We start from the raw sequence: 13,490 nt of genomic DNA on the forward strand, positions 1-13,490 counted from the left end.
TTCTATTAATTTTAAATTATATATTATTTTATTTATTCGAATAAAAAAAAGTATGATAATATTTTATCACTTATATAAAATAAATAAATTATAACAACTAATTTTTTCATCATATTATAATTGAAAATTATTTTTACATTATATATACATAAGTAATTGTAAATTTCAAATCCATTATATGTACAAACATTTATTAATATATTTTATTTATTTTTTATATCAGAGAAATTGCATGCGACGATTTAAATCGAAAATATTTAAGACTTCTTAATTAAAAGTAAGTAAATAAAGTTTGTCAATGTTATTCGTATGTGATGATAACAAATAAAATAATAAATACATAAAATATCTATATGATAATTATTGTTGATTATTTTAATATTATAAAGTTATTGCTATTTTTTAACTGCATTCTTGATTAATTTATTAGCAGTAGTGGTTTTAGAAATCAACCTTACGTTAATCATAGATAAGTCAATCATTTTACGCTGATATTTTTTGTGGAATACCATCGCTGCTGAATGTGTTTTAAATACTATCGTCGCAGTACCATCGCCCATCGTTATTTTCTACAAAATAAAATTATTTAATAAAAAATCATTGACATAAAATCATTTTAATTTAAAATATTTTATTGAAACAAAATCTTACTTCAAGAGTTCCAATTCCTTGACACATCCGCCGGATTTGTGCTTCAGTAGTACTAGCAGCTAAATTTTCAATTATAACTGTAGTGGGTTTTATTGAATTAGGTTGAAGTACTATTCTCTGATTATTTTGTGAACCAGCTGTTATTTTTTTAGCATTTGTTGTAGCTGGGCTAACAATAACTTTTCTAACACTGCTGGCAGCGTCTTTGACAACTGTTTTCTGATTACTGACAATAGATTTTTTAGCAACAGTCGTTGATTTATCAGCAACTTTTTTCGGTGGTGTTGTAGACTTTTCAATTGTTGCAACAGATTTTTGAGTTGCAACAGCAGTTGATTGCGTTGGATTTGAGACAGGTTTTTGCAGAGAAACAGTTTTTTTTACTGGAACAGTTTTTAGCGTCGTAGTTCCTGCTTTTGGAACAGCGGAATTAGTTTTCTGCATCGCTACTACAACTCTTTGTGCATTTACCGTCGGCTTTCGAAGTACAACCCGTCTAGTATTTGTCTGTATCAAAACTTTTTTTTGAGCATCCGTAGTTCCAGTTGTCTCATCATCAGTTTGATTTGCAGACGGATTTTTATCTGTTGCTTGAACTGTTCTAATGATCCGAACGTTAGTTTTTTCTCCGCCCTACAAAAATCACCAATTATTTTTTATTTTATCGCACGATTTCTCTCCCAGCTCATTCCAAAATTATTTTTCATAAAAAAAAGGAAACAAAAAAAAACATAAAATAATTAAAATCATAAAATATTTATTACGAAATATGAAAAAAAATTATACAATAAAATCCATGTAATGAGTTATAAAAAAAAATAAACTAATGTATTTAATAAGCTGTAATTGCCTACATGATTAAGTTACAAGAATACACAATAAAAATGACTTCAATATTTTCATTCTTGTTATTACGTAAAATAATTTTTGAAAGTTCCAATTTCTACTAAATTAGTAGTTAATGTTATACCTCTATCGCTTGAGTATTTCCAGCTGTGGTGCGAATTCTTTTCACTGCCGACTGAGCTGGATTTTCAGTAATACCTTCTTTTTTTATAGCTGTAGCAGCTGCAGATTTGCTTTCTTGTACATTATCTGCAATTTTAATAATAAATTTTTTTTTCCAAAATCAATAAAAAAAATAAAAAAAAAATAAAAAAAAAAATAAATAAATATCTAATTAAATTTTTACCAGTAGTTTGTTGATCTTTGGTTTCATCTATTTTATCCATGGCTGCTTTTTTTCGTCTATTCTCTTTTTCCTGAAGTAATTTTTCCCTCAATCGTTTTTGCTCTTCCATTTTTTGACGATACTCTCGCATTTCCGGATCCAAGTCTTCTTCCTAAACATTTAAATACCAACCATTTAGTTTATTATTACACTATGAACTTACGAGTATCATTATCATAACAAAATAAAAAAAAATGTACCCGTGATTTTTTTTCAGAGTTGCTTGAATCATTGTCTCCTGTATTTCTTGCTGTTTTAAATCGTTTAGGACTTAATTCTCGGCTAGGCTTGTCACTGGGATCGGGACTCCGTTTATGAAGCATCCGGCTTTGAGTTCGACTAGAGTCAATTGGCTTGCGTGAATGATCGTTGTATGAATCGGAGTTATGAGAACGAGGCTTTGGAGAATATTCTCTTAAACGCGGTGGGGTACGTTCTCGATATCTTGAATCCTAAAATAAAATCAAATGTTTTTATAATTCTATTCGTAATATTAATCAAATAATTTTTTCAAGTTTTAAATAATAATAAACTACTATACCTCATTATATTTATCACGGCTATCAGATTTATATTTATTGTCATAATCTCTATAATTACTATCTCTTGAGTAATTACTTTCACTAAGAGATTTTAATGGACTAAGACTTTTTGTTTTGGATGATTTATTTTCTTGCCAAACATCCGAAAAATATGCATAGGGATCCTGAAAAAAAAATATATTGTAATTTTTATAACATATTTATTTAAAAAATTGAATAATAATTGTAATGTAATTTACTTACATCACTTTTAGTTTGTGAGTAATTTTTTTTGTAATCTTGAGTCCCCTGATTATAAGAATCCTGATAAGTAGGATTTGATGGCTGTCTAAATGAATCATTGGATGCTTGAGATTGTGAATTATCCCAAGTTCTTATTGCTAAAAAAAATATTTTTTTTATATTATTGCTCTAATCAGGTCTAAATTCTTCTATAATTAATTTAAATCAGGATTTTGTAGATCAAATTGATGTTATGTTTTTTATTTCATTTATTTTAACATGCGACGTTTCGTCAGTTTTATTCTGACATCATCAGGCGCCTATATGTTTACAACCAAATAAACAATTAATAATTTTCATGTAAAACCAAAAACTCAATACAAATATCTAAAAAAATAAATTAATAAATACCTTAAAATTTTACAATATAAAAACACATAGTCCTTAATTTACAAAAAATTACTGCGCATGACATTTTAATTGTAATATACAAATAAATTTTAAAATTGACGAAACGTCGCATGTTAAAATAAATGAAATAAAAAACATAACATCAATTTGGTCTACAACATCCTGATTTAAATTAATTATATTTTTTTATTAATAAAAAATATAAAAAAACTTAAGAAATAAATAAAATAATTACCATCAAGAGGTGGCTGTGGATTGCCTCGAAAATGAGGATTAATAAGAATCTTATGACCTTGTGGAAGAGGCACATTGGGTAAAACCGGTAACGTAGACGGTTGTCCAGCAGGACCAGGACCAGGACCAGCATTATATTGATTAACACCTGGTGGATTGTTAAAACCTGGTTTTGGTTCATAAACATTTCTTCCGTCGAATGGTGGTTCTTGGATAGGTGGACGATTCTCAAAGTTCTGTCCACTAGGCTGGACACCTGGATGATGCGGAATCGGTGGACCATGAGCAGGACCTGGTGGTCGAGGGAAATTAGGCTGCATCATTCCATTAGGACGGTCCTGTGGGTGCATCGGATGTCCTGGATGCATCGGCGGTCCCATCGGACGTTGTTGATGAATTCCTGGATGATTAGCTGGTGGCATCTGCTCATGATGATGCATAGGTGGACCTTCCAGAGGTGGTCGTGGCCCTGGATAATGAGGCGGCTGGGCCATGTAAGGTAACTGCTGATTAGGTGGCCCGTTGAAACGTGGTCCCGGTGGTCTGGGATGATAATCCATTCTCGGTCCTGGAATTCTCGGGCCCGGTGGCATTCCTTGAAATTGATTAAATGCTGGTCGGATTCCAGCTGGTTCGGGGAAGTGTTGACCAGCTGGTGGCCCCATATGTGGAGGATGATTTTGTGGGTACTGTGGGAATCGCGGTGGTGGTGCTGCTGGGGGTTGTTGTTGATGACCTGGATGATACATTTGGGGGTTCATCATCGGAGGATTCATCATCGGAGGCCCATTTTGATACATTGGAGGTCTATTTTCAATTATCGGTGGCCTGAATTGTGGATTTTGGTCCTCATACATTGGACCTCGAGTACTAAATCTACAAAAATAAAAGAAAATACAGATCAGTAAGAATATTAAAAATATATAAATGAAAATTAAATAAATAAATAAAAAAAAAAAAAAAAGAAATACCTTGGATTATAATTTACTGGAGGAAATCTTCCTCCACGCATCCCTCTGATTCCACGACCCCGTCCACGACCGCGATAAGCCGGCGGTCTAGAATGCTCCGTCGTGACGACATTCTCCAAAGTATCCGGTATGTTATGATTCATCTTCGGTGGTATAATAGTCCGTTCTGGCTGAAACCGATTTCTTCGTTCCCTTGCCTCTTCACACTCATCCTCCTCCACACCCGGCACACCTCCATTACCGGCGACACGCAGATTACTATTAACATTGTTCTTCAGTAATTTTTCTCGAAGATCACCCATCGGTACTTGAGATGGATTTTGCAGCATACTTTGATCGTGAATCGGCTCTTCAATGTAATTAACGTGCTCCTCTTGCTCGTAGTATGTACCATGACAATTGGCATTATCAGGATTATAACAATGACTTTGATTATGACTATCAGTCTCATTTCTATACTCAACATTTTCGTCTTCGCCCTCTAAATCGTCGAGAGCATCCGTGACTCCTAAGTCCAGTACATCGTCTGTTTCCTCTTCTCCTTTATAGTTATTCTGCTGCTCGAGAATTAAATTGCCAAATATTTTTTATGAATTTTATGCCTATTTTTTTAGACTTTATAATTTTTTTTTATATTTTATTCTAGTACTATTGTTATTTAATAATTATTGTTATTATTATTATTATTCTTATAATAATTATATTATGATTATTACTTATTTTAAATAATTAATTTTAAGTATAAAATTGTGATATTGCGAAATAGTGTAATTATAAACAAATATATTTAAGATTTAAAAGTATAAGACTGATAGACATTATTAGAGGACGGTATTATTTCTATGAGCTTTTATGACATTTTTTTTTTTTCAATTATTGGCTTATTTTAATGCTTTTGTGATATAATAAGTGAAGTTGTTGAAAAATTAATGTTTCGTGACAAGGAGAGAAGGAAAAAGTGAGACTTTTGAGTGGTACAATTTATGTGCTTACGTGGCTGACTTTTTTTTTTTTTTTTTTTTTTTTTTTTAAAGCGCATTTTTGAGCTAAAAGCTTTTCTTGGGTTTTTTTTTTCTTGTTCTTGGTTTTTTTTCCGATAAATCATTCATCGTTATAATTACAGGGTGTTGATAAAAGATACAGCGAATTATTTTTATATTTTTTTTCAGTGGCATAAAGTATTTGTTAAAAACATATTTTTTTTTACTATTTATAAAACACTAAATCAAGATGAAATTTTAAACAATATTCAAAAAAATAAATTCTAAAAAATGAAAATTTATTTATAAAAATACTTTATGCTACTGCATTCAAAAATACGCAAGTTACATAGATTACATACATTTTTAAAGAAAGAGAGACGCGCGCGTGTTTTACATACTCTATAACAGAGAATCAATTTTTTATTTACATTGATTGATTTTACCGTTTTATGTAATATTATTTCTATGTAATGAGTATGACGTAATATACTCAATTACGTCTTCAAAATTTTTTAAAATCTAGTATTCAACATTATTCGACTTGATGTTTTTATAAAATAATTTATTTTGCTTATTTGTTTTTGGAATAATTTCTATCTGTTGTTTATAGGATTTCATTCAATTAGCGATATAATTGATGGATGATAAATTAATAATAATAAATAATAACTATCAAATCGATTCAAAAGCTGAGAATGCTTATGTAAAAATATTTTACGTCACAAATTTATCAAGTATGGAAAACAATTTTTAACAATACAATTCATACATTTTTTTTTTTTTTCTAGAACTTTGGAAAAGAAAAATAAAAATACATCGGCTAGATATTCATATTTAGCATATGATTTTCAATTTTTAATACTTTCCCTTGGTCTTAATGAAAATTACTAATCGCTCGCCTTAAAAAAAATTTCTTATCTTTCACGTTTAAGAGTTTAAAATTTATGCCGAAAACATTCGCTCTCATCAATACAAATTATTCAATTACTCGTTTTATAATTTTTTTTTTTTTTTTTTTCTTCATGTACACATATTACTTATTTTATTAACAATTCCTATGAGTACTGATCAGCGATGATGAACAAAATGATAAAAGAATAAAAACAAAAAAATTTCTTACGACTATATTTCATTGAGCATCTCAATTAGTGAAAGTATTTTAGAATTAATTTCACCTTTATATAAAAAGAATGTGTAATGGTTTTTTTTTTTTTTTATAATTCGGTAAAAAAATAAAAAACGACTTATTATTGATCTAAATAAAATAATTCTCAAACAGTTGAAACACATTCACCCATGCCATTGTTAAATTTGCAAAGTATGTCTTAATTGAGACACACAAAATGTATAATTATATTGACAATACATACAAATAAATAAATCACATATTTGTGAGAAAAAATTTGTGGGTGTCACTAAAAACAGCAAGATAAAAAAAATTAATAGAGCATGACAAAATGTTTTTTTTCTTATCGCAGCTCACTCTAATTGAGCCTTTGAGCTAAAAAGGTAATTATTGATTTCATTATCAATAAACTATTTTTTTTCTTCTAAGATAGATTTAACAACTGTATCCTTAAACAATAAGGACAGTTTAAATAGCTAGCTCACCCTATCAACTTCATAGTCATCAGCAAGTAGTGCCTCTTCTTCGTCGTTTCCAAGGTCGTACTCTTCATCTCCAAGATCTTCATCCAGCAACGTATCATCTCTGCGCACACAAATAAACGTGTTTTGTTATTTTTACATTATAATTAAACAGATGGGCAAACAATGCACAATATATAATCATTGTCAAATGCTACTTTTCTAACCTGTCAATTATTATAGCGTATAATTACAACTTGACCTACTTTGAAATATTAGTTAATATTTAAACTTACAACAATTGAATAATTCTATTGTACAGGTAAAGTAATTAATAATAACGAGTTTTTTATATAAATAATTAGAGAAATAAAAATAACTTACTGATCTGACATGGTATTCTTTTGGTAAAGGCTGCTCCAAATCGATTATTGTAAATTGTAACCAGCAAACAGAAGAAAAAATGTCTAAGCTAAAAAACTACACCATTCCCAGCGCACCCTAGTGGGTATAATGGTATACAACTATTTGTATAAGACGAGGTAAAATTATGAAAATTAAATTAGCCGACATTTGAAAATTTTGATAATTTATTTAATTGAAAAATAATTTTTAAAAAATTAAAACAAGAATTTTCACATGTAGAAAATTTTTAAAACTATCCGTGGAATTTTTTAAAAATAGTTTTTTAGTTCTAATTCTTAATTAAAAAAAAAATTAAAAATTTTTGAGTGTCAGTTTATTTAATTTTCATGGTAAAATTCAAATAATCTCATCTAAAGATTAACATTAATAAGGTAAAAGCCCCAGTAACTATATTTGTGAATATAGATGTACAAATACATGGAGTGAGCATGTACTAGTGTGTGAGCAGCTACTGAGGCTCTTACCTTAAATGAAACCTTGGAAAATGTATGTGGAGGATAATAAAAACTTTAAATAACTTTCAATGTTATAAAAAAGAGTATTATTATTAATTTCTTCAGGTATTTATTTGTATTAAGTATATTTTCTTTAATAACATATGTTTATCAACAATATTATAAGAAGAAAGCCCTTCAATTAATATTTTAGTTATATTTTTATGATAATTAATTAGCAGATATTTCATAATTTTAAGAATTATTTTAACAATTAAATTATGTCAAAGGAAAGGAGAAAAAAAAATTGATTTTTATAAAATTAAATAAATAAAAAATGCAATTTTTTAGAAATAATTTTTCGAAGCAAATTTATTTATTAAATACAATTTAAAAATTATCAAGTGAGTGCTAACTTTTAATGTTATTATATTTTTATGTAAATAACAAAATATATCCGTCACCTGTATTTTTTCTATCTACTTAAGCTTATTTTACTTTAATTACACATTTATTGTCATAAATTTGATTTTATGGATATGATATTTATAATAAATTTGACACTTGAAAAATTTACAACAATTATAAGTTTGTAATATTATCAACAATAAAGGTCAATATTTGTTTTTTTTTTACAACTGTATTAAAATTTGTTTTAACAAATAATTTAAAGACAACATTATACTCCATTTTACTTAATTTAATATTTATTTTATAGATAAACTGAAATATATATTGAATATATATAAATAACGAAAATTAAGTTAGCCGACATCTAAAAATTTTTATAATTTTTCTTATTGAAAAAATTACTATAAAAAAATTAAAAAAAATTCTTCATTCATAAAAAATTTGAAAAACCATCAGTGCAATTTTTTAAAAATATTTTTTTGTTCTAATTAAATAAATGAAAAAGAATCAAAAAAATAAAAACGGCTAACTTTAGTTATTAATATAAATACCAAAAAAATAAATGTTCTGATTCATTTAAATTTCATCGTAATAATCAACATGATCACCGGACTTAAACTTGTGATCTTTTAGTACTCCAACAAGACGATTAATTGTTTGATCGGTAGTTAATTGTTTTCTTTCTCTACGAGCATCACTGAATTGTTTTCTTGTTTTATTATCAGCCAATGTTTCTGCTATCGTTCTCAGCATGTCAGTTTCGACTGGACCTGGTGAGTAATTTAAAACATTCACTTCAGGAAATTCTTCAGCAAACACCTATAAAATAATAAAAATTTATCATTTGTTCATTATAAATAAAAAAAAATAAAAAAAAGTGTTTAGTTTAAAAATTATGGAATAAATTAAAGTATTTAAAGCGATACTGAATTTAGCAGACATCTAACAATTTTTATAACAATTAAATTATAATGAAAAAAATTTCCACATATAGAAATTTTAAAGAATAATAAATGCGAATTAAAAAAAATATTTTTTTTGTAATAATTAATTTGGTATAAAAATTTTAAGCTACTTTATTTTAAGAACTACTTAACCCTAAATTAAAAATCTAATAAATAAAATTAATTACTTTGAAATACATTTCCCGTCCAGCTTTTCCAGAACAATAATATCCCATAGACTTGAAAGGTTTTAATCCACACAGTGACGTTATATTGATAACTAATTTCTTAGCTTTAACATTTTCATTGAATATTTTCATGAACACGGAGTTTAAAACAGCTGGTGAAAAAACATTTAAATCATAATACTTCCTCCAGTAATCAAAGTCATCCATGGCATCTGTAAATTTTGACAGATCACCAATAGATCCCACATTATGGACAACTACAGCTTGATCATATTCACCAGGATTAACATGTTTGTTAATAATATCTGCAAGTCAATAAATAATTTATTGGTAATATAAATCAGTTTTATTGCATGATTAAATAATTAACTCTTACCAGTCAAACGATCTGCTGGAGCTACAGATAAATCAACACTAACGTAATCAACTTGTACGTGATTACGTATTTTACCGGCTGTTTCCTTCAATCCATTTTCATCTCGCGCTAATAATAACAACTTTGAATCTTTATCCAATAATTCGGAAAACGTTATTGCAATTTGACGTCCAATTCCTTTACTTGCTCCAGTTATTAAGAGAAATACTTTTCCAGATAATAACTCTACCGCCATTATTGCTTACTGCTCTGATTTGATTATATTAAATCTCAAGTAACAGATCAATGTCGACGTCACCAAAACAACGATAATAATAATAATACCAGTAACGCAACGAGAAGAATCAACAGGTAACACAGATCACTTGTTAGTTGTGAATAAATAATTATAAATAAATTCTTAAAACTTTAATTAAAAAAAAATAAATAATGAATAACTGTAAATCCTAATAAAATTTTTATTCTTGGCAATATAATTTAATCAATAAATTTTTTGCTTTTATAAGTGATTTTTTTATAAAATAAAAAAAAGTAATTAGTATTCCAATTGCGTGGCATGATATTATAAGCTGATATATACATTTATCACTTGTCTTATTTAAATGTTATTTACGAGTTTTATCAATGATTTGTTTCTTAATTTAATTATGAATAAAATTAACTTGAGAAATAAAAACTTAAGTTATTCAAAAAAAAAAAAAAAACAATGTTTTCAACAAGTAATTTTTTTAATACACTTCAACAAATAATAAGTACATGATAATCACGTAATAGCAACTAAATAATTGTATACAATAATAATTTTATAATAATATTTCAAATCCCGTCAAGATTGACGAATAATGATGAATTTTATTTATTAGTTTTTAATAAAATTTAAACTTCAATTCCTTTTGCTTTAGCTTGATCTTGGTATTTTTGACGGTATTCATCCTTGGGGTCGTATTTGGCAGCTAATTGATCCCATAAATCTTTTCTCTGAAAAAAAAGATTAAAAATATTATTGATGTGGATTATTACTAATATAACTGTTAAATATAGTAGTTTATAATAAATTTTAATAGGTATTATTTTTTATTTGAAGTTTTAAGTAAAAAATAAATAAATAAAAAATAACTTTTTGGGAGTACCTACACGTTCCTGTTTTTTTTAAAACTAGGGCACGTGAAAGTGAAACGGGTTTGAAAGGAATAGTTCCTTTTAAACATATACACACATACATATGTATAATAATCACAATTTACAGGTGTGTAACATTAATCACATAACTGGTTTTAGTATTAAACTACACATAATAATGTGGATATAATAAAAACAAACAAGCAAAAATCATAATGACATAACAAACTTAATACGTACTTGGTTTACAAGGAATCTGATGATCTTTTCACTCTTTTCTTTCTGTGCAGCAGTACACTTATCGCAATTGGTAGCAAGGGCGTCAGGCAAATTTTCTAAATTAAAGAAAAAAAATGATTAAAGTTAACATTTTCTTTTTATTCGATTATTTTCACCAAATAATACTTACCCTTCAAATCCTTTCCCTCCGACGTACATCTCCCCTTGTCCATTAAACACTTAACGTAGCCCTCCAAAAGTCGCTTATTTTCAAGAATCTTATCAACATCAATATTATCCCATTTATTAGTGTATGCAGATAGGGTTACTGCTACAACCGCAAGAAAAACTAGGACAACCTAATCAACATAAAAAAATTTATATTTTATAAATTTTCATATAATACTGAAATCAGCAAAAATTTGAAAATTTTTACCCGAATTCACCAAATAAATTATGGCAAAAAAAAATTAGAAAAATTGACATGTAGAAATTTTAAAAAGAAAAAAATGAAATTTTTAAAAAATAATTTTTTCTAACAAATTTTTTTATTAAATAAAATAAAAAAATTGTAAAGTGACTGTTGAGTCTAATATCATACATTTTTTCACAAATAAACTATAATAAAAGATATATTTTTATAAATTCGAACTTATAATTGTTGTTTAATTTCGACTTGTGGAATTTTTTTGATAATGATGACTGTTAACTTCAGTATCTATTTTTATGATGCTATAAATATTCTCACTTATAATTTTTTTTAATGTACACATGTAGTATTTTTTACTAACTATATCAGGTGTCTGCCAATTTTATTATTATTAAAGTTTCCAATAATCAATTAGAAATAAGCAATTATTTCAATTAAAATAAAAATGAAAATAAGAAAATATTTTTAAATAATTGACAGTAATAAAACTGATTTAAAGATTATATAAGTCTAAGTAAACATAAATCTAACGTAGATGTAATTACCTTCATGTTGACGCGTTAGCAAGAGTTATGAAAGAACCAAGAGCAAGAAGTAACTGATGCTGAGTCTGGAGTGTCTCCTCTTTTATATTGGCCGCCGAAGGGTCCTAATTCGCCGAACTCTCTCACTCTTTTCATATATTTCTCATTCCATTGACTCGTGGGCATGACTGGGCTGATGGGGATCATGTTAAGTGTTATTTACACTGTCGTTGGCATACTGATGAGATATATCTTTCTATATAATAACTAACTTGTGTATATGTTGAATCATCTCTGTATTCGCTATTCACTAACCAGTATCTTGTATCTTCGGTATCGTAAGAAAACTTTCTGCGTCATTCTCACTTTTTTGCAGACCGCTCATTTTTTTCGCTCATTTGTCGGCTTTTTTTTGCTAGCACCCACTGAGAAAAATATTATGAATCACTAATTATTATGAGCAAATTGATAGACGGTCAAAGAGCAACAATTCCTATTGATAAATGAATTGAGAGGTACTAATAATATTGAGATGCATTGTTAGTTATTATTGTAATTTTTTTCGCACCTTTTTTTTTTTGTAAATATTATCTATACACTGTTTTATTTATGCAATTTACGTGTTACGTATCGTTTCTTTGAATGCTTTAATGCTGTACAAATTTATGTACATCTTACGAAAATTCAACTGCTTCTCTTTAAAATGCTTTTACCAATCTTTAGATTTTTTTTTTTTTTTTAATGATTTCAAGTATTGAAATTTAAATTTTATTTTATTATTTTTAAAATTTTTTATGCATTTTATTTCTTCTTGTTATAACTCTATTGTTATTTTTATAGCAAAAATAATGATAACAATAATAATTATAATACTAAAGTTAGCCGACGTTTTTAATTTTTTTTTTAATTATCAAATTGAAACTAATTAATATTTTTTAAAAATTACCCTTATAGTTTTACAAATGAAAATTTTTTTTGTAATAACTGTTTTAATAAAAAAAATTCTAAAAATTTTTAGATGTCGACTAACTTAATTTTCATTAATAATTAATAATTAATATTTTATTTTATCATTTATTAAATTTTCTTTGCAATTTATTTCTTCTTATTATAACTATAATTATTGTTATTTTTATAGCAACAGCAATAATAATAATAATAATGTACATATAACTTTTTTCTTTGATCTTGACATATGTGCGAGAGACTTCGATGCCAGAAAATGAACAATATGAATCATCAGACCGCAACTCTTACTACAAAAGAACTTTTAAACTTTGAACAGTCGTAATTATTTTACGTAGAATTTTTTAAAATTTGTTCTCTGTACGTAAAATATCTAATTACTTCTCATAAAATTATAATTTGTTAAAAAAAAAATAATTTTAATTTATATTTAAAGATCAAGATAAAATTGTATAATTTTAGAATTACAAAAAAAAAAAAAAAAAACAGTGTCCGTGAACGCATTGTGTGAATTATTAGATCCTGTATATGAAGGTTTTTATGTAAACGATTAAACTGCAAAAAAAGGTATCATCATGGACAGTGATATAAATAAGTAATGAATGATTCTCGAAACTTGAT

The 13,490-nt window shown here is 27.0% G+C and overlaps 3 protein-coding genes across 4 annotated transcripts; all 3 read right to left on the bottom strand.

Moving 5' to 3' along the window:
* Positions 1 to 236: 236 nt before the first annotated feature.
* On the bottom strand, positions 237 to 7,341 carry LOC123260975 (RNA-binding protein 33-like). The gene is made up of 11 exons (XM_044722390.1): positions 7,217 to 7,341; positions 6,857 to 6,956; positions 4,263 to 4,819; positions 3,293 to 4,167; positions 2,668 to 2,804; positions 2,424 to 2,588; positions 2,083 to 2,334; positions 1,844 to 1,994; positions 1,622 to 1,746; positions 652 to 1,284; positions 237 to 569 (listed from the first exon to the last, which is right to left on the bottom strand). The coding sequence occupies exons 1-11, from the start codon at positions 7,225 to 7,227 to the stop codon at positions 396 to 398; spliced, it is 3,180 nt and encodes a 1,059-aa protein (XP_044578325.1). The 5' UTR covers positions 7,228 to 7,341; the 3' UTR covers positions 237 to 395.
* Positions 7,342 to 8,408: 1,067 nt separating this feature from the next.
* On the bottom strand, positions 8,409 to 9,968 carry LOC123260985 (sepiapterin reductase-like). 2 transcript variants are annotated; one of them, XM_044722407.1, is made up of 4 exons: positions 9,612 to 9,968; positions 9,236 to 9,540; positions 8,676 to 8,922; positions 8,409 to 8,439 (listed from the first exon to the last, which is right to left on the bottom strand). In XM_044722407.1, exons 1-3 carry the CDS (start codon positions 9,844 to 9,846, stop codon positions 8,680 to 8,682), a joined length of 783 nt encoding a protein of 260 aa, XP_044578342.1. In that variant the 5' UTR covers positions 9,847 to 9,968; the 3' UTR covers positions 8,409 to 8,439; positions 8,676 to 8,679. The 2 variants fall into 2 exon arrangements, with proteins under 2 accessions (XP_044578342.1, XP_044578341.1); XM_044722406.1 differs by lacking the exon at positions 8,409 to 8,439 and having other exon boundaries at positions 8,614 to 8,922.
* Positions 9,969 to 10,320: 352 nt separating this feature from the next.
* LOC123260987 (allergen Tha p 1-like) lies at positions 10,321 to 12,064 on the bottom strand. The gene is made up of 4 exons (XM_044722409.1): positions 11,925 to 12,064; positions 11,140 to 11,308; positions 10,971 to 11,065; positions 10,321 to 10,589 (listed from the first exon to the last, which is right to left on the bottom strand). Exons 1-4 carry the CDS (start codon positions 11,928 to 11,930, stop codon positions 10,488 to 10,490), a joined length of 372 nt encoding a protein of 123 aa, XP_044578344.1. The 5' UTR covers positions 11,931 to 12,064; the 3' UTR covers positions 10,321 to 10,487.
* Positions 12,065 to 13,490: the final 1,426 nt, after the last annotated feature.

The sequence above is a fragment of the Cotesia glomerata genome, linkage group LG3 (genome assembly GCF_020080835.1).
Source record: "Cotesia glomerata isolate CgM1 linkage group LG3, MPM_Cglom_v2.3, whole genome shotgun sequence".
Lineage (NCBI taxonomy): Eukaryota > Metazoa > Arthropoda > Insecta > Hymenoptera > Braconidae > Cotesia > Cotesia glomerata.